Source organism: Colias philodice, chromosome 15 (assembly GCF_061535455.1).
Source record: "Colias philodice isolate Cphi_HAF_F1 chromosome 15, ilColPhil1 Martin Lab GWU primary, whole genome shotgun sequence".
In the NCBI taxonomy this organism is placed as follows: Eukaryota; Metazoa; Arthropoda; class Insecta; order Lepidoptera; family Pieridae; genus Colias; species Colias philodice.
This window is the reverse complement of record NC_143100.1, coordinates 158,391-180,458: the sequence shown is the minus strand read 5'-3', so window position 1 is coordinate 180,458 and position 22,068 is coordinate 158,391. Positions and strand designations below refer to the sequence as shown.

General features: G+C 38.2%; 1 protein-coding gene and 1 long non-coding RNA gene across 5 annotated transcripts in view; one reads left to right on the top strand and one right to left on the bottom strand.

Moving 5' to 3' along the window:
• The window catches only part of LOC149481985 (uncharacterized), a 191,832-nt gene that overhangs the window by 131,288 nt on the left and 38,476 nt on the right, over positions 1 to 22,068 (bottom strand). The gene's annotated exons all lie outside the window — the stretch shown is intronic.
• LOC149481988 (transient receptor potential-gamma protein-like) lies at positions 1,384 to 21,964 on the top strand. Of its 4 annotated transcripts, none has more exons than XM_089704273.1 (19): positions 1,384 to 1,583; positions 9,941 to 10,021; positions 10,764 to 10,806; positions 10,932 to 11,047; positions 12,106 to 12,474; positions 13,134 to 13,664; positions 14,037 to 14,271; positions 14,566 to 14,703; positions 14,843 to 14,982; positions 15,195 to 15,441; positions 15,671 to 15,791; positions 16,132 to 16,327; positions 16,910 to 17,101; positions 17,414 to 17,455; positions 17,580 to 17,754; positions 18,191 to 18,403; positions 18,591 to 18,750; positions 18,861 to 19,203; positions 19,420 to 21,964. In XM_089704273.1, exons 4-19 carry the CDS (start codon positions 10,949 to 10,951, stop codon positions 19,624 to 19,626), a joined length of 3,408 nt encoding a protein of 1,135 aa, XP_089560399.1. In that variant the 5' UTR covers positions 1,384 to 1,583; positions 9,941 to 10,021; positions 10,764 to 10,806; positions 10,932 to 10,948; the 3' UTR covers positions 19,627 to 21,964. The 4 variants fall into 4 exon arrangements, with proteins under 4 accessions (XP_089560399.1, XP_089560398.1, XP_089560397.1 ...); XM_089704272.1 differs by having other exon boundaries at positions 17,580 to 17,763; XM_089704271.1 differs by having other exon boundaries at positions 17,580 to 17,763; positions 18,861 to 19,230.

Sequence of the window (22,068 nt, the reverse complement as noted above, 5' to 3'; positions counted from 1 at the left end):
TTACGAGTCGCGCTCTCGGCTCATGCATATAACTCAATCGATTTTTAACAGTGTCACGTCTAAAAGGGGCAGGAGCGTGTTCGCAGAGCACGTACTCGCCCATGGGATAATCTCCGTAAACGTCGCTGAACATAAAAGGGATACGGATTTATTGCTGTTTTTCACTTTCGATGCCAAATAGTTTCAGTCCATCTTAAAAATGCACATCGTAAACTTGAACTGCTTCCAAGAGGATTTAGAATGTTTTTGAAGCTTGCAGAACATAGCATGATTTGTGATAAGATATTTGGACAATTAAATTGTATTTGCAGTATTATTAATATTTTCATCAAAATGTACAGTTGTATATGAATTTCCGTCTGATAACGTTAGCAAATATGATATTCACAAAAGAATAAATTAACTCATTAACATAAAAGAGGACTGAGCGCTATCATTTAATTAAAAGTTCGACCAATCATACGAACACAAATACACCGACCACTTATGAATTTATTATAAAAATATACCACGGTATACATCGGCTGTACAGTGTACTTCAGAGTTCTATCCAATGTTCGAAAGTTGCATGGCCGAGTGCAACTTCGCAATCGTCTCGCATTAAGTCAAAACAAATTGGCTAAGTACGTATTGTCTATTTACCCAATATTTTACTTCCAACTTGATATCGACAAAGTAACTCACGGTTTCGGTGTCGAGGAAGTGTTGCCGAAGAAGTTGCAATTATAGAAACAACAATAGATAATTAAGCGGATAATAATTGCGAGCTTTGTCTGGTGGCGGCTCGTAAGCTGCGCCATTTGAGTGGGCGGCGCGTCGCAGCCTCTAGGGCGGCCGACACTTGTCGATACTAAATACTTACGATAACTTTTATTTTATCGTATTCTGAAAAAAAATACAAATTACATTTAATAAATATACAATGTCCTGTGTTATATTTCAATTTGAATTCATGTTATTGAATCTAAATATCGTTTATTTGACTACAACTTATCATAGTTCAGATATGAAACCTATATAGGTAATTATTAATCATACAATCTACATTTACGACGCAAATTCGTTCTATATTATAACTCTAAAGCAATGAATACGCTTAATTTCCTGTCAAAATAAGTCACAATATTCTTTCCTCTTTATAAAATATATACAATCAATTCTCAAAAAATAATAGTAGTCTTAACGATAATCATCGATAATCTCTATCTCTATTTCCAATTCATCTCGTAAGATTATCATTTAAATTACAAGCTCTCAAACTGCTACGGTAGAAACGATCCCGTCTCTTAAAAGTGATGAGCCAATATCGACAGAGGGCCTGCCGCCTTCCGCCCGCCCTAGCCGCGCGGCCGTCGCGGCAGTGCGCCGCGCGCGCGGCTCGCAGAGAGTCGGCCGCCAGCTCGTCCCGCCCGCGCCCGCTCGCGTCACCACGCGCCACCACGCGTCTCCAAGCGACACCACTCGCCACCACCACTCGAGACCCACAGATGACTCCCCCTGCAGTACCCGAAAAGCGGAAATCAAACATTCATCATAGATGAAGATTTATTCCCTTAACGTTTCACGGTTATAAATTACGAGCGGTAAGTTCACAATTTTATAACTGCATAGTTAAGCTGTGCATTCAACTGTTTATTTCTTGTAAGGTCTTTATTTCGAATCGTTTTTGTTCTGCAAACGAGTTTAGGGGTGAAACAACTCCAGTTTTATTTAACATTTCGGTGTATATCCAATACTATTTGTAGAAATTATAATTTATATCAGAGAAATTGGGACAAAGGCGAATGTATTGAATTGAGTAATATTTAATAGAGCCGACTCTACAAAACTCAAATATTAATAGAATTTGGCCAAATTAATTAAAAATATTCCATGAATTAAAATTCATTTATTGAATACATTTACCCTTCAATATTCGATACTAAGATGCAATGAAGATATAATTAAAACAAATCGTATTTATTTTCAACAAAGAACAAAGAGTATGATTATAATCACTACGTTAAATTAGTTTTAAAACTGAGAGGTTGAAGTTTTGATACGCGGAAGAAACAGCGTCTCAATCTGTGGAAACTCAGTAAACTAATTGTCTAATAAAAATGAAATAACATTAACGAAGGACGTGAAATATACTCGTTCGGCACACTGCATAGACGTTACTAGAAAAGTTCACTCAACATTTTTATTACAATTATATGAGGAGATGAAACAGCGAGTCTAAACATCATAATTCTGTTCGAATCCGCGGAGAATTTTTATCTGGCCGAAGAGTTGATTTTGTTTGGATATTTGTTAAGCTTTAAGTGAGTCATAGCGAGTTCAATGCGATCGTAACTCATAAAAACGTTCAGTTCCTCGGCATCTGGTCCGATGGACGCCAATTCCAGCAAATACTCAATGTTTCGTTTTATTTAAACGTTTCACGCTACTATTTCACGCCTCACGCCAAGCCTTTAAAGCTTCGTTACTTCATATTTTATTTTTTAAATCGCCAACATGTACATGGCTTGTAAAATGTAGAGTGAAGTAAAAAGAAATATCTTTGCTATGTAATATAGTTTATGCTCTATGTAACGTAATTTGACAAAAAAAACAACACACTACACAAATAATTAAAGACCAAATTCTTGATATTATAACCAGGTGGTAGATAAACAGGCGTTATGTAGCGAATGTGGCAATTTATATCTGTTCAAATATTTTTAATATCAGAGAGTGAAATAGGTACACTTATCGTATTACCACGGTTAATTAAAAGGTATTCAAATCCCTGGAGCTGGCACACATAAATCACCCGACGCCTTAGCAACCACCATAGGCAAGTACATTGTATAGCTAGCAGTTGAATACACTCAGTAGCACATACACTTACTGCTTCTAGCTCAGTTCCGCAACACACCCCTCTACATTAGTGTTATCGATCACTCCATCGTTCCCAATAATGATTTATAAATATGATACTTTCCGATCATTTGTATTACAGCTACCTATCTTAAAACCTTTATCAATGAGGAAACTATATTTTTTAGATATGAAAACACTGATCAAAAATTAAGAAATCGTGTAGTTAATGGTTTACCTAATGATTATGGAAATGTGTAATATTTTATCAATAACTAAAAATCTGTATCGTTTTTAATGAAGTTTGAGCTTCACTTGAGTTTTCGCGAAATCTCAGCAGTTTACATTTATTATTACAACTTACAAATTTAATTTAATTAAAATAATATCGCAGCTCGGTAAATTAAACCATTTCAACTTTCAAAATTACAATTTGAAAGTCACATTATCGTTTAATGAACGGTCTTTAATTTTAATTAAGCAATTTTTAATTACGAATTACTTTTATACTAAAAAAGTATGTATTTGGGTGCTACAGAAGTCGAGAAAGTCCCATTTCCGCGGTATCCGTACTGCTTTCCTCTTTACGGGTCAAGTAGATCGTCGAACTTGTGGCTTTTATTCTTCAGGGATCAAATCTCTTATCCCTTCTTCCCAACTTTTTTAATTTATATTTGATGCTGACGCTGTTTCTGAATTTTGATTATTGGGGTTTATAAGTGATTAATATCTAAGGATTAAGGTATCCAATATAAGGAACCTATTTTATTGCGGTAGACGATAACTAAATAGTAACTGTTCACATACACTTGTTAAATTATAAAATGAAATTAAGATTGAATGAATACATCGACTATAAGGTATTAGCGAAGCGATAAGGTATTAGCGAGCGAAGGGACGGGTGATGACCCGTCCCTTCGCATAGAGAAGCAGCTCGAATTTTATTTCAAAAGATATACATTTAAATGGTTTTGTGTATAAGCAAATATCAACAAATGACATATTTAATGTTTTAGAATTAATTGTACTTTATTAACCATTATATAGCAATTTCTACATTGTCATGTTATGTATACTATTATACTAGCTTCCGCCCACGACTTTGTACGTGCATCCCCGTTTTTCCCCGTTCCCGCAAGAATTTCGGGGAATCCTTTCTAAGCGGATGCCTACGTCCTAACATTTACCTGCATGCCAAATTTCAGCCCGATACGTCCAGTGGTTTGGGCTGTGCGTTGATACTATATCACTATATCAGTCTCCTTTGAGTTTTATATATGTATAGATGTCCTCCGTTTTGTACTTAGAGTGTATATAGATTGATACGGATACCCTGAAAAGAGAGGTTTATGCGAATTGCAGTTGTGGACCGTCTTAGTTGCCAAGATTTATTGCAACGAAATTTTTACATTAACCAATCATACATTTATGCATTTCCTCATGAATCACTCCATAATATTCTAGAAATCTAAAAAATTAAAAACTCTTCAGGAGGTTTATATACTCTAAGGCTCTAAATATAACTTGGATACATTAATAAATATATTATGGTCTATCAAATTCCGTGTCCATTTCTTTAAGTCTTCAATATTTTTTTTTTCTATCAAATTGCCATTGGTCAAATCTACTTAAAATAATATGAATAAAAATAATAAACTTTTATGGAAGACGAATTACGTACACATAAAAGGTGAAGGACGTTATATAACTTATATATTTGTGTAGTAAATAAGTGGTGCTAGGTATATACCTACTTATTTACTACATATTATCCTGAATATTCAGGATTTTCAATATGAAACTGGTTTTAAAACTAATAATATGGAATAGTTATTTATAGTACAGAACTATCGAGCCGCCCACGACATTGCTCGTGAAGGCTTTACACATTCAAATACGAGAAATTTATATTGACATGACTCTTAACCTTTATTTTTGCAATTTATTTTATCCTTGTTGCTCTCCATCTTCATCTTAGCCAACAAAGGGACCAAATGTCTAACGTTAATGAATCCTACACGATAACATGTGTAGATATCTATACGCAATTCTGAACAACAAAATAATTCTAATGATGACTTTCAATTATTTATATTTAGGGAACATCTTCAAAGTACATTCATACCTTATACAATCTGTATCATACATATACCACATGCTCTAATGACAGGAAGACTTTGAATTAAAATTATACTTTATTTCATTTTAATTTACTCCTTAACAATGTCACGCATATTAAATACAACTTAAAAGCATAAGTAATCAGGTTCCCGTAGAACTTAGAAGTTTTGCATTAAGGCACAAGGAAGGTTCTCATGGATAGAAAGCACGAAAAAAGGGGCCATAGGGCAAAGCAACGTCTGCCGAGGCAGCTATTTGCTAAAATAAATATCTGCTCCTCTACGACCTACTTTTTGCCGGATTTTATAACAATTTTTAGTTGAAGCTGTTCTTATACGTATACCTTTTCCGCCCTTATCATTCCGCTATTTATCACTATTGTATATTTTGAAAATTTAAAGACATTTTCATAATCATAATTGTGTTGAGTACTGGAAAAAAAATCTCGTTCATAGATTGTTTCTATGTTTACGTAGCTCGTAGTAGGTCTACGAAGGGTTTTAAGTCTACGACATAGGCCCATATTGTTTAAACTAATAAAGCGTAACAAAATTACTAACTATACGAATATCATTTTGGTGTAAGTAAAAATAAGTAGGTATATTTTATACTTCTATATGTGTACTATACATGTACTTTTTTAATACTGATTTACTTAATAAAAAAAATTAAACCGAACGCAGAGTTTCTTCAGTAATCCGATACTTATTTCGGCTTTATAAAGGATTAATGAATTAATAAAAGACAACTGTAGTTTAATCTAAGCAATTATTATTAGTGAGATGTTAACAGCTTATCACGTTCAACGAGGACACGGCGGGGGATTCGTTCTGTAACATGTAGCCCTTTACTAATAACATTTATTGGGGTCTAATAGGTTTTCTTTGACCGAGGACTATTACCTTTCATCGACAACAAAAAGGGTTAGTTTTTCTTATGTATTTTAAATTGCTCTTTGTATTTAGGCACTATTTTCTTAGTAGATGTTTGAAGCCAATTTGTTATAAATTAGGTATGCTGTATAAAATTATAACGTACGTACAAAAAAGTACATTACGTACTAGTATCTACATTATGAAAGAAAAACTGTGTACCTATGTCATTGAACTTTCTAACTTATACTTTTTTAACGAGGTTCTCAAAATATAAAACTCAAACTCAAACATTTATTTATTCAATTAGACTTCTTCGAGAAGCACTTTTGAAACGTCAATACATAATTTTAACATCTACCACCGATTCGGAAAGCAGTATCTATGGAGAAGAACCGGCAAAAAACTCCATAGTTGCTCTTTTAAATCATTTCAGTATTATAATTTAATTTTACAAAATATGTAACTGTATATTAGGATAATATTATGCCAAAGAACTGTCCTGTGGTTATTACGCGAGAACCCTCTATGGGTTTTTATCTTCCATATATTCCTTAATGCTGTAATATGCTCTCTGAACTAATACGTTTTTTTACATAATTTTTAAATTTAGCACTACTAAACTCTTTAATACTATGAGGAATTCTGTTGTAAAAAAGTATACCTTGGCCCATAAATGAATTTTTAACTTTAGCTAGCCGGTAAAATGGCATTTTGATTTTATTTCTGTTCCTTGTGCCATAACACTGTCTATTTCCTACTCTTATAAAAGGTTTTTTCTTATATATTTTATATCAAAGCTTTCATGTCCATGACCTGAAGGTTATATATACTTTTTACGTTTATACTTATCACGTGAGAAATGATAAGGCAATAGACGGATATTTAACTTATGAAAGAAATTTTATTTTCTTTGAGGGTCGTTCTTATGAAACGAATACGAATATTAGTTCTTACGAATATAAATTAACAAGTAGAAGCATTTTATTGTTCACTTAAACGACACACAGAAGAGTAAGGGACTTAGAAAATCTATGCAGTGATCACTGGTTTTCGTGAAAAAAAAGTGATAACAGAGTAAGTATATAGTTAGAGTAGTAGTAGTAGTAAAAAAACTTTTAAAATAAAAATAAATAAACAATGAATAGCAATTACTTAACAGATTTAGGAATAACATTAAAAGATTTACAAGAAAGGAGAGAATATCAGAATTCTACAAATCCTCATAAATCCTCTTCTATATCACATATACGAAGCTCAGAGGGGCTGTTAGTATTCGATTAGACCATCTGAGCTATAATAGAATTTCACTAGTGAATTTAAATCCTATCGCAGGAGACGGAGGAGTCACAGTCGTGCCCTCAGCTTGGCGACGCGCCAACTCCCGCCCTTTTGTCACACTGTTTAGTTATCGCTCTATCATATTATGTCATAACATCAAACACATTACAAAGCTTTATGTTGCACTAGCTGTGTCCGCGTCTCTGTTCAGTGCGTGGGAGGCAAAGATACGTTTTTTCCGCGTAATTTGCAACATTTTTCATTCATGTTCTGCTCCTATTGATCGAAGTTTTATGTAATAACATGTGATTGTAGGCGGTAGGCTATATACATAGTATAAATTGAATACTATTATAATACTATATGCTATATATCAATTGATTTTTCAAGCTCAAATAATTTTCTCAATACAATGAGGCATTCCATCAACAAAAAATTTTTTTTAATTCGAAAGAGGAGTTCCGGAAATTAGCGCATTAAACAAAATAACCTTTTAACCATTAGTTAAATAATATACTTCCTCGATATAATATATTTTGCATAGAAACCAATTGTTTAACCTTTAACTATATTTGCACAAAGTGACAAACGTAGCGAGTGCGAACACAACTTGTAATCGCGATTGTTTGCCATCGATCCGATGCTCTGTAATAAGTAGGCAAGTGCTCGAGACAGATCGCGAAGCCAGGTGTTAATAACTTGGTATTGATATCAAAATTAGTGAAGACTGAAGGTTATTTAAATCGTGTGATTTTTCTTTCATTTTGATTTTTCTCTACATAGATTTCTCTACAAAAAATTTACTCTACAGAAAATTTTCCATCGCCATATTTCACCCGTAGGTTTTGATTTCTTAATAAATAGAGGCTTATATCCTTTGCTAAGGGTAAGTCCACCCCTGTTATATCATTAAAGATTAATGATTTAGGTAGCGCAAAAGCATAACAGACAGACGCGGACGGTCAGAGAGATAGAGTTGCTTTCGCGTTTATAAAAGTTTTATTCAATGAATATCTCGCAACTATCTTGCTTTTGTATAATCTGTGCTAGATTATAATATAATAGGTGCTACATATTATATGCTAAGTATATTTAGTTTTAAGGTTAAGTTGTTGGGCTTACGTCCGAGCTTTTTTTATCCAGATGAATTTTCTATTGCTTTTGTAAATCACACCAACTATGTATGTTCTCACTATGGAAAACGCAAACTGATCCTATTAGGGTTCCGTTTTTTATTTTATGGACTGAAACCCCAAAAAAGGAAAGAGATTCCAATAAACTGATAAATTCTCAATGTGACATTTTAAATACTTACAAACAAATTTAGTCGTTCTAATTTCACCGCTAATAAATTTAAATTTATTGGCGGTGAAATTAGAACGACTTTTACTTTATTAGATACTTCCCTACTTATTTTCTTTCCCTGTTATAATGGACAGCGTTTCAAAGTTCTTTTTAGGTTATTTTCATATAGAAGGACGTTGGCTTCTGATTTATTGAGTGTTGAAGACAGCGGGAAAATACTAAAAGGTGAATAATGACCTGCTAAGAAGGTATCTTCACAAAACAAGAGGAAAAAATATTGAATAAAGGTTTATTATATATTATTTTTACAAAATCCTACAATATGATATCGATACCGAATGTCGGATTAATTTTACAGATAATGTGTAGGGACAGAATTTAGCCAATTACGTTAATAACTTAATGTCTACAGGGACATGCGAATTTCCGAAGTGGGCACTCTAGAGAATACTCGTAATCTAACTCAATTATATGTTTGCACGAGCAATACTTTTGTAGTTTTGAATTAATAATAACAAAGATAATATATCTATAGGCTACCAGCAATTTAGTAATAATAGTTATCTTTAGTAAAATTATAAGTGAGGAAGTGAGTATTGAGGAAAAACGTGTGTGCTGCCATTTTCTTCGGCCGAGTCACGTCCACACAGTCGAGCTGCTTCACGGGGCTTCTCGCTCTGCCGCGGCCGGTAACATGAATATCTGGATATACGATAGACTACTTTTTAAAAAATCGCATTCCTAAGGGAAGATTCATTATGATTTGAAATTGGATCTCCAAATTGTGTACATTCCAGTAGATCGCGCTATTCCTATAACCAGGCGGACGATGGCGCAGGTAACAGCTGGAAATCCATACTTCCATACTTCATACTTATAGTAAACGTACTAAAAGTCACTATACATACCACTCCGGTATGACGCCTGAACCATTGAATAGATTTGGATGACGTTGAATATATTGAAAAAAAAATCAACCATCACGTGATATTGTGGTAAAAAGGGCGGAAGAAAAATCGTAACTTATATAATATCTATTGAAAACTGTACACCTTAGTACTTGAACACGTTAAACTAACAGAAGAACTTGAAGACAATTATTGTTGATCATATTATGTTAATACTGTGTAATCAAACCGACTAATTGACTAACTACTTAATTGACTTAATTTTTGTGGCCGACATAGGTCAGCAATTATTATCCGTATCTCAATTTTCTTAAAAGTTACTTTCAAAAGCTGTAAGATTTTCAGCCTGTCTCATTTGATGAGGTAAACCATAAATAGCATTCGTTGTAAATACATCACGTTTGTTTATATACCTTATTTTCAAAACGGAATATATAGCTTTTTTACGCTGTGTTTTGACAACCTCTTCGCTAATTAATCATTGCAAGATCATATGGCAGGGAAGCTCGTGAAGCGCGTGTAACGTGTACTAAATATATCACGTACTTCATCGCGAACAAAAAATGCGCAATGCGTTTACGTTTACGAGGTAATAAAGAAGGCTTTTTGTAGACAGGCGGCGCGGCGTCCACGCTGGAGGCGCTGCGCAGACACTCGCGGCAGATCGCCGCGCGACGCGTGCGCCGCGTGCAGGTACCACGCACAATATACATTATAGAAATATAGTCATTATAGATCGGTGATTTGATATAGATGCTTATCATTTACTAGCTGCGCCCTGCGGGCGCAGCTAGTAACCCGCGTGGCTTTGCTTCTGTTGGTCTTAGCATGATGATATAGCTTTTCTCTATTAAATGGGCTATCTAACACCGAAATAATTTTTCAAATCGGACCAGTAGTTCCTAAGATTAGCGCGTTCAAACAAACAAACTCTTCAGCTTTATAATAATACTTAGTGTAGATTTTATGAAAATATAAAATTAAATATAATCAAAAGAAGTGGTGGTCTAGATTTAAGTTAAATGAGAAGTGGTTTAGAGACGTATAGAGAGTATTTATTTTTACCAAGTAACGGAAATACCGAGTTAATTATACTGTACTCGTTCATAAGTAAGTTTGTTTACTATGCAAATAGATATAATTTAAATTCGTTAGCTTTACTATTGTGGTCCAGTTTTTTATTATGTTTTCTTTGCCACTGCCTCATGTTATAAGCACTTTTAATTTAAAAACCCATTAAAGTACACATTTATAGGTACAGTTTATGAAAATAATATTTAGAAGATATTATGTCGTAATATTCTAAATGCATATTATTTGTGTATCCGTGTTTCACGCTGAAACATAGCGAACAATTATCTGAGGTTTTGTTCGCACAATGGCCACGCCGCGTGTCCGCCCGCCCTAACTTACCACGCGCGCTCTTTTGTTGCAGTTCTCGGAGCGGTCGCGGGATGGCGCCCGCGGCGACGGAGCCGGTGAGTGCTGCGCTGCGCACGCGCACTAATTATATCCGGCCGCATTGTATTACGCTGAAACGTAGCACGAGCGGCGGCTGCGCTCGCGAGCGCGGCCGTCGCTCAGTGTCGGTCTGTCTGTGCAGAGAGCGGCGGCTCCGAGATGTCGGCCGGCAGCGGCGACCGCCGGCCCTCCACCTGCCGCGTGGAGCTCGGCGCCCTGCTCGCGCCCGAGCCGCGCCCTCTCGACAACAAGGTCAAGGTACGCCGCTCCGCATGCGACCCCATCCTTCCCGTCTCGATTTCCCTATTGGCATATTTATATTCTGCCCGATATCCGCTGCGTTGTTTATAATAACACTCAGGATACGAATTATGTTAAGCAGATGATTTACGTGGGTTTAAAGGTCAACCGTAAATGCAATTTGTGCAAGCTGCGATCCTACTATGAAGATAGTAGTAGCGTCGCGCGTCGCTAATTCATTGTGCGGGCGGTTTGTCAATGAGTGTTTGTGAACATCGACGGGCGAGCGCGTGGGCGGCGAGGCTCGACCCATTTGCATAATGAGCGTCGATACACTCGCCTCGACAGGCGACACCTTCCTTGAACGCGGCCTGCGACGTTTCACCCTTAACAACTGACCTATTTTGTTTTTATCGTCGCATCTTATGATAAATGGGTATGATAATGTTTGTCAATCTACAACGTTGTAAAAAAAAAGTTGAGATTTAACGATATATATAGGAAAACATTATCGCTATTAGAGTTGCAATGAATAGTAAAATGATCGATTGTCTTGTTTATTTATTTATCTACAATGTTTTGGAAAAACTTGCTTGATATTTTGAAGCATTTCATCATTTATAAGTTATTTAACTATCTATGAAGAGAATTTTTTTCATTAAGCTTTCCATTCGCATAATTCCACACTCTCGGATGACTTTGGTTTTCACTACATTGCATGAAGCTGGAATGCGTCTATTTTTGTAATATAAATAATGAAAAATAACTACACGCCAGTTCATTACCGCCAAGTGTTTATCAAATCTATCAATATCTTATAAATAGACATACTGCCCCATTAAAGCTTAATGTCTTCATGAATCTAGCCGCTAGCGTCTCAACTGAGCCGTGCATAGTTTCGGTCAGTAAAGATGATGCAGCATTATAGATCGACTCCCGATATATTTTGATCGATCGTCCAAGCAAATGTTTGTTTTGTTCCGATAAGGTTTATTATTGTTTGACTCATTTTCATTAAACTACACGCAGAGTAAGAAATACGTCTATTCTTTTGATGTTTGCTATTATGTCGACAGCGTCATAGCATACATGGCATGACAGAGGAGGAAAATGTGGTGCGGCCACATCAGGAAATGGCAGTACTGTCCCTCGAGGAGAAGAAGTATCTCCTGGGCGTCGAGCGAGGGGACGTGGCGGGGACGCGGCGCGTGCTGCAGCGCGCGCGGGACACGGGCCACATCAACGTGGACTGCGTCGACCCGCTCGGCCGAAGCGCGCTGCTCATGGCCATCGACAACGAGAACCTGGAGATGGTGGAGCTGCTGCTCGAGTTCGGCGTGGAGACGAGGGACGCGCTGCTCCACGCCATTTCAGAAGAGTTTGTGGAAGCCGTGGAAGCGCTCTTGGATCACGAAGAACGGACGCGGAAAGAGGGAGAACCACATGTTAGTAGTTTTACATTTTTTACAAAAATTTAGTAAAAGAATAACAATTCCCGTATGCATAATGTTGTATCTTCGTGAAATAACATTATATAAATAGTTTATACCGATTATAAAGAACCGATTTGCCCTAATAATAATTATATGATTGCAAAAATACTTAAGTAAGTACTACAAAGTACTAAACTTTAGTTACAAATAATAATATGAAACGCATAATATATAAAAAAACGTTCTCAAGCTATTTATCGTAAAAGTTTTCTAGTTTGTCATATACAATTTGCACTTGAGAGGTTTTTTAAAATTAATGAGCTAAACTTTATAAAACCATTGAAATGCAAATTAATTCTTTCTTCAAAGTTATCTAGAATAGTTGTTTCTCTAATATAATAAATATATCGTATATCTTATGTATGTAGGTATATGTTAATATAGATATTTGTTTTTTCCTTTTTTACGGGAAAACTACTTAAAGCATTTAAATAATACTTGGCCAGAGTTACAAATAAGCTATAGAAATACTTGCATTTGCGGGTTCGTCCATGGGCCAGAATCCGCGCGGCACAGCTAGCAAAATATAATATTAAGTATAGGTAATATTTATAAAGTTGGGCGGGAGGACAAGCGACAAAATATGTCGTACATAATTTACGTTTTTGCAGAGTTGGGAGGCGCTTCCCCCGGAGACGGCGACATTCACTTCAGACATAACGCCCTTAATCCTGGCGGCGCACCGCGACAGCTACGAGATCATCAAGCTGCTGCTGGACCGCGGCGCCGGCCTGCCCGTGCCGCACGACGTGCGCTGCGGCTGCGACGAGTGCGTGCGCTCGCGCCGCGAGGACTCCTTGCGGCACTCACGATCTAGAATCAACGCGTACAGAGCTTTAGCATCCCCTTCCCTAATCGCTCTATCTTCCAAAGACCCGATACTATCAGCGTTCGAATTATCGTGGGAACTGCGAAGATTATCTGCATTAGAGCATGAATTCAAAACGGAGTACCAAGAGCTACGCGTGCAGTGCCAGGAATTCGCGACGGCGCTGCTGGACCACACGCGCACGTCCAACGAGCTGCAGGTGCTGCTCAACCACGAGAAGGGATCGCCGCAAGCTCCGCTCATAGAGCCCGGCGCGCCAGAGAGGATGCGCCTGTCGCGGCTCAAGCTGGCTATCAAACTCAGACAGAAAAAAGTAAGTTTTATACCTTGTAAGTTGTACTTACTCTCATGCTATTCAATACGCTCTATGTTATACAAATTTTAACAAAACTAATATTACTTATTAGGTATAAAGACGTATGTTAATTAGGATTGACTAGAATTAATGCTTTAATAACTACCTCTACAAACAAGAAATACTACGAAATCAAGCATTTCACAGATGAAAAAATAAACAAGGTTTTAATGTTTTTATCGCAATTTCGATCATCCTTCAAACATAAAAATTAATTTACTTACGATACACATAAAATGCGTATAGGTAAAACGTTAACTAATCTTTATGGTATTATTTTTTATGTAATTTTATAAATCGTTAACACTTGAAATAACGTTCTCCTTCCAGTTCGTAGCGCACCCGAACGTGCAGCAACTGCTAGCGTCGATCTGGTACGAGAGCGTGCCCGGATTTCGTCGCAAGAACATGCTGCTGCAGGCCGCGGAGATGGTCCGCATCGGTGCCATGTTCCCGCTCTATTCGCTCGCGTACATCGTCGCGCCGCACTCCACCGTAGGACGCATGCTGAGGAAGCCCTTCATCAAGTTCCTATGCCACTCCGCCAGCTACTTCATGTTTTTATGTGAGTCGTGTAAATTAATCCATTTTTTATAATTCTAAAGAAATATAAAAGGTGTTTAATAGCAACTTCAAATGTTTAATTCACGACATTCCACTGTCTTCTGAACTAGAAACTTGTATCGTAGAAAAAAGTGCCGTCCCTTGAAAAGTTCGTTGTAATCAGTCAAATCAATAACTAAGTTTGTTTACTAAAACCAATAAAGTGTTCTGTAAAACCTGTTAAAATGCAAAATTTACTATCTATTATTTGTCTCAAAATTTTGTTTGTTCAATAAAATCACTTATCGTCCATCAGTTCTGCTCATCCTGGCGTCCCAACGGATCGAGACAGCGGCTGGGGGCATTTTCTGGGGCAGCACACACGACGCGCTGGTTTCACGCCGCGGCTCTCCGCCCACACTGGTCGAGTGGCTCATTCTTTCATGGGTTAGCGGTAGGTATTATGACTATTGAGTATGGAGCTATATTACCTATATTGGCTATATTGAAGACATATCTAATCAAACGCCAAAACTTACCTCCTTTAGCAATAATTTATTACTATTTTTCTCTTAATTATAATTCAATTGCAGGTCTAATCTGGAGCGAAGTAAAGCAGCTGTGGGACATGGGCTTGCAGGAGTATGTACACGACATGTGGAACGTCATAGATTTCGTCACCAATTCGCTCTATGTTGCCACTGTCGCCCTACGTATCGTCTCGCATTTCCAAGTAATTCTGAAATTCTACTTCATTTAACTTATCCTTACTTCTACTTCAGCAACGCGAACGTTATGAACACAAAATCTTAATCTATGAGTAAGTAAATTAACACATTTTAATATTTTGCCAAGTGTTTTTTTTTGCTCTCTAACATAAACATCCTACAAACACATTTTAAAAATATATGCAATTTTCCTGTCAATATTCAATGCATTCTACAGGTACGGAGAGAAATGGCGATGGGTCTGCAGTGGAACCAGCCCCGCGAGAAGTGGGACGCGTGGGACCCGATGCTGCTGTCGGAAGGGCTGTTCTCCGCCGCCAACATCTTCAGCAGCCTCAAGCTCGTGTACATCTTCAGCGTCAACCCGCACCTGGGCCCGCTGCAGGTGTCCCTTAGCCGCATGGTGCTCGACATATTGAAGTTTTTCGTCCTGGATATACTTGTTATATTCGCTTTCTCTTGTGGTGAGTGTGACATAAAATCAATGTGTCAAGAAATCGTGTTCAAAATTCGTTTAAAACCTTCTAATCTTTTCATACTCGCGTAAAATCAAATAAACTGAATAGGTATAAGTTAAAAAAACTTCTATAAGATTGCATTGTCACCTAATCTTGATAAGAAATTCATTCTCCTACAAATCCAAACGCACAAATTTCGCTGTAAAATGATAATTAATCTGATTTTGTGTGTCAGGTCTGAACCAGCTGCTATGGTACTACGCGGACATGGAGAAGAAGCGCTGCACAACGCTGTCGGGCACCAACAGCACAGTGCACGACCCGGACGCTTGCATCGTCTGGAGGCGATTTGCTAAGTACGTGTTTTATAAAACCTAATTTTTTATTCTCCGATGATAGAAAACAGATAAGAATGACCATTGAAATGAAAATTTATAAACACGCTCAATATTATACTTCATACTTTAATTGCTTAAAGTAAATGATCCGTGACCTGAGTAGATATATATGTAGTCCTTACGCATAATAATATCCTACAAATAGGTAGAGTTCTTAAACTGAATTAGTGTAGAGTAAATGACAAATCACAAAATTATTATATTTTGAGTTTGGACACCTTTTTTGTCTATAGTTTACGAGGTTTATGTTTTTGTCATTGCTATTGTTTGTTTCACTCAATTAGCACCTATGTTCCAGCTTATTCGAGACAATGCAGACGCTGTTCTGGGCTGCGTTTGGTCTGGTGGACCTCGAGTCCTTCGAGCTGGACGGCATCAAGATCTTCACGCGCTTCTGGGGCATGCTCATGTTCGGCACCTACGCCGTCATCAACGTCATCGTGCTGCTCAACCTGCTCATCGCCATGATGAACCATTCCTATCAACTTATATCTGTACGTATACAGTTAAGAATATGACAGGCTTGTGAAAAGTTTAAAACTTCATTACCGCAGAAATTAATTTATTATCTTTACAAACAAGTAAGTCTATGATTAACACATAACAACAAAGAAATGACTCACGGGCTATAAAAATTTATAGTGCTGTAATGTGGCGAACTGTACGTTAGCGCTAAACAGTTCGTAGTTAATATTGTGTCAAAATAATGTAAACTACAGACATTATGTGGTCAATAAACCGCCTTCGCAAATGTTACATTTGCGAAATATATATACTCGAGTAGGTGTAATTTGTTGCAAATAAATATGTGATGAAGTGTTTTGTTTGTTTGCCAAAATATCCGGGAACTGCAATATCAGCTATTCACATTTGAAAATAATGTAACAATATCTTATGAAGTTATGAATACTCGTTACAATAGTTATAACTTGCTACTGATTAGCATTTAACTTAGTACAGAGCTCTTGCTATCCTCGATTCAACTGAACACGGACCAACCTTATGACTAAACTCTATTTATACCTATTAAAGTTGAATAAAAACCATAAACTAAAAAATACACACAATAATTGCAGGAGCGCGCGGACGTGGAGTGGAAGTTCGCGCGCAGCAAGCTGTGGATCAGCTACTTCGAGGAGGGCGGCACGGCGCCGCCGCCCTTCAACGTGGTGCCGTCGCCCAAGTCCGCGCTGTACGCCTGGCGCTGGCTGCAGCGCCGTCTGTGCGGACACACGCGCGCCAAGCGGGAGCACATGCGCACTATACGGGTACGGCTATGCATACTGCATTGCGATTTTCAATATCGATTTATTATAAATTTTTGTATTATCTGGAGCTTATGCACTATGCACTTTTAATCAGACTTAACTACGGTTTTGAATGAATTGCATATAATTTGTAACTACGTTTGTTTATACGATTGCAGTGCTTTGTAATTATCGCGCTGTTCTATTTGATAATCCACTAGATGAGTAGCGTACAAAAAATAGCAAATCAGAGGGGGTGTGAAGCATTGTCTGTGCTGTATATTAATCTTATATGTTATTAAAGCATTAAAGAACATTGCTAATTATTTTCAGAGAAAGGCTAAACAGGCTACAGAAAGAGACTTCAGATATCAGGTGAGTGTCATTTATCAAGTTTTGAACTTTAATTAAAACTTAAATAAGTAGTTGGAAGAATTTAATTTATGATAGATCTATGATATCATGGAATTATCTGGTAAAAATGATATTGGTATCGCAGGCAATAATGCGCAACCTGGTGCGGCGCTACGTGACGGTGCAGCAGCGGCGCGCGGAGTGCGGCGGCGTGACGGAGGACGACGTGAACGAGATCAAGCAGGACGTGAGCGCGTTCCGCTGCGAGCTGGTGGAGATCCTGCGCAACTCCGGCATGAACACCTCCACCGCCAACGCGGGTGCGCCAGGTGCTTCATCTGTCCCTCCACTTAACTTTCCGCTAGCGCAGTAACTCCCTAATATAGTGGTTTGGTTTTAGCTCGAGTAACTGGTTTTCTTCAGCTTCATAATATCGTAGTTTTAATTAATATGTGTGTTGTTTGTGTAGTAGATAGAAAATAATATAGAAGTAGTAATATAGTAGTAGAATTTCATTTTTGTTCTGGACCTCGTTCAGGAAGGAAGCGCTATAGTTTATTCATAATTCAGATTAATTATTTAGTTTAGTTAAGCGGTTCCTTTTGCATCAGTTTCCTTAGTCATTAGATTTAATGGTTTGGGTAGTATGTTGTTTGGATTCGTTACAAAACTTTGCGCATTTTTACATATTATTTCCCTATATCAGCACCATTTCACACTACAGTAACACAATTTGCAAGTTGTCTCATCTTCCAGGTGGCGGAGGCGGTAAGAAGAACCGTCAGAAGGAACGGCGACTCATGAAAGGGTTCAACATAGCGCCCGGCGCGGCGCTGGCGCCCGTGGACGAGTTCCTGGCGTCGCTGCACCACGAGCACGGCGGCTCGCACGGCGCGCACCACGCCTCGCTGTCCGCGCTGCTCGGCGGCCGCCTGCGCACCAGCCAGTCCAGCCTATCCGATGGTGCAGGTGAGATAAACTTTCTCTACTTTGAATATAATAGATTGTAGAGCTTTCTGTTTCATGTGCAAATGTACCTAAACACATTTACGTACCATATTAAGGACATTGTTAAAAAAAAACGCAATCAACTGTAATTCTTTTTACGATAAAGAAATTGCTAAGTGTTTCATTAATTGTTATTGTGCATTGGTAGGCGGAGGAGCCGGTGTGCTGGCCGCGCGCCGCAAGCCGGTGGGGCACAAACGGCGCTGGGGCACCATCATCGAGGCAGCACGCGCCGCGCGGGTGTCGCGACTCATCGGCCGTTCGCGCTCCGAGGACTCCGTGTGTGATCACGCACGTCCATCGCCGAGGTATAAACATATTGTACTTGAATATGATAGCATAATCAGATACATATAAAGCATAGGTATGAATGTAGGATATAGATATACATAAATGCATTTGAATTTTACAATTGCAGTGGAAGCGAGCGATCAGATTCTGGAAGCGATTCTCAGCGCAGTCCAGAACGCGTGTCCCGCAGCGGGCCGCTACACCCGCTGACGGCGCTCGCGGCCCTGAAGCGGAAACGCAAGAAGTTCTCGGACTCGCGGCGGCAGGCGGAGGCGGCGCGCGGCACGAGCGGCGCGGAGGCGCTGCAGCGCGCCAGCTCGGTGCCCGCGCGCGTGCCCCCGCCGCCCGCGCCCCGCGCGCCGCGCCCGCTCGCGCCCGCCGTGTCGCCCTCCACCACCGCCGAGAGCGTGGCGGCGCGCGGCGGCAGCCGGGAGCCGCTGCTCGCCAGCCTCGAGGACGACGCGCTCAAGGTGACGCGCCCGCACTCACAGTCCCTCGTACGTGCCGACACATATCCTTTTGTTTTTCATTACGTTTTTACTTTTTATTCGTGTATCACTATCGCTTCGCCTGGGCGGCCAGCAGATGTAAATACACTTAAGATTTAAGAAAGTCAAGCATATGAATAAACGCTTTAAAAGCTACGGATAAAAAGTCGTCTGAAAACTATGTTTGTATCTTTCCAGGACACGTGCGGGCAGTGCGGCTACGAGACGAGCACGGAGTCGCAAGCGGCGCTGAACGGGGACGGCGAGGGCGAGGACAAGAGCACGCCGTCGCCGAGCGGCGAGGGCGAGGGCGCGGCGTGCGGGCGCTGCGCGGCGCTGGCGCGGCTCGCCGGCGTCACGCCGCTGCACGGCCACGCGCCGCACCACTCCGCCGGCTGGCTGTAGCCGCCCCCCGCCCGCCGCAAGCAACGCTACTCGACTCTGATACGCGATATTTCTAACGTCGCTTTTGATACTTACCATATGGTAAAGGTAATACATACTTGGTAATACTGTGGTAATATACTTATATATGTTTTTTATTTCATAATTAGTTCATATATAAATACCAAGAAATAAAACTTTATTAAATATTATATGTTTTTGTTAACTATACTTAAATAAAACTTATTACAAAAAATTGCAACCCATAAGAGTTGTAGAATAACTAAGCACAAGAAATTTATTAAATTATCAAATTGAGAATAAATTAATATTTTGTCGCCTATAGATTTGTAGTTTTACACCATAGTATAATGATTTTCCTTTTGCTTTTGTTTATCTTATATCTTAATATATATATATAAATCTCGTGTCACAATGTTTGTCCTCAATGGACTCCTAAACCACTTAACCGATTATAATAAAATACACCATGTGCAGTTCGATCCAACTTGAGATATTATGATAGTTAAAACATGTACCTACTTAGTTACTTATATAAAACATATTATGAAATTTTATTTGGTCAAAAATACTTAATTATACATTATACATACATATTATATGAAACATAATATAACAAACCGTCATATTATTAAACGTTTAGATACTCAATACTCTAACAACGACAAATCGGCACAAATACTTACAGATTAATTATTTATGGGAGCGAACAGTTCGTAGCTAGAAACTATGCAATATATTCTATTTCGTGGTTAAGTAGATGTAGTTACAAGGTAAATTAATATTAAATTTATTAAATATTTATGTTCTTTCGACATAAAATAGTTGTAACGTAAGCAACAAGGGCATATATTATCAAACACCAATTAGATAAGTAGATGCAATCTAAAAAAAATAAATAAAAATAAGGTTAAATATTTTATATACAACGTATAATTAATGTATACTAAAAACGTATTTAAATAAAAATTAAATTATACCAAATGAATAATGTGTTCCAAAAAGTTTTCCAATACTAATTTATCGAAGCGCAACGGCAATAGAAGTATTTAGCGGATTAAGATCAAACATGTGAAACAGGGATTTTGTGTAACGTATTGTCCTATTCGTAACAGTTGCAGAGTATCGACCGATTTATACCAATTATACCATTAACATACACATTAGTCTCACACAACGGCACTAAACGCTCTCGCTGCGGGAACTTCTTACGGTCGATAACCAGCGGGGATCTAAAACAATTGAGCTGATAGTAATGACGAAACTAATCTTTGTTATTAACTTCATTTATTCACTTTGCCTTGTGCTTTTGTATGCATTTCATATCACGCCAATTTGAGCAATATCAGCATTATGAATAGTCTGAATAGATGATTATTAGATGATAGATGGTAAGATCCCGTGCGGTTATTGACTTAACATAAGTTCCACGCATTTTATAGCTGTAAGTAAAACGAGAGCTACATCCAATCATACAAGTAGGCATTAATTAGCAATAGATGCTTAACATAAAACAAACGACACTCGCATTTAGTTTAAATTTTATAATCTGTTATTGATCGTGTGGTTAATGGAAGCAATGTAATAAAGATAGATCACAAAGGTGTATCATAGTTACAGAGGTCTTTTACTGCAACATAAGGACGCTGCGGGACCTAATAGTTTCCTTCACAAAGTGACATAAACATGCTTTTTATGGATATCGTCTCACATTAGAATGCTAATAGCACAAGGAGTTATCTAGTCTATTTACGTCCTCATGTTGCGTGGGAGCCTTCATTAAGTTTAAGTGTAGAATGTGAGTGTGATGCGATGAGTCACCAACTCATATCGTCCTTTTTGTGCGTGCTATTATGTGTAGTGCATTCGTCTGCAACCTGTTACAACAGCTAAGCTTTCATTATCCTATGTAAATTTGATAATAGTCTAGTTTTTTTCTTTGAATCGAAAATTAATCGGTATACCTAAATAGCATAGATGTTTGTCTATTTTTCGGCTCTGAATTGCATCTGTCTGTAAAGCTAGTTGTCGCTAGTGTTTTGAGTGATTGTAACGGTTGCAGGGCGGGTGCACGTGAACTATTATTTACGTAGAGTTATTATAATTGCGTACTGGGTAATGTTACTGTACGGATGTAGTGTCACCGGAGGCCTTCAACGTGTTTAGTTGTCCGTGGCGCGGTCGCGGGGCCGCCACGTGACGTCACGTGACGTCGCCGCGGCGGCTGCGCGACCGACGCACGTTACTTAATCGATTTATATTTTGTAAAGAGTTGTTGTTTATTTATACATTATATTTGTATATAACGGTGCGAGTTTAATAAAATTAGCACTTAAAACAGTTTGTTTTATTATTGCACCCTTTCCTTTACTATAAGTATTCGAAATATTCAAAACTTGATCTACAAACATACAGAAGAGGACGGCCAGTTTCTATAAATTA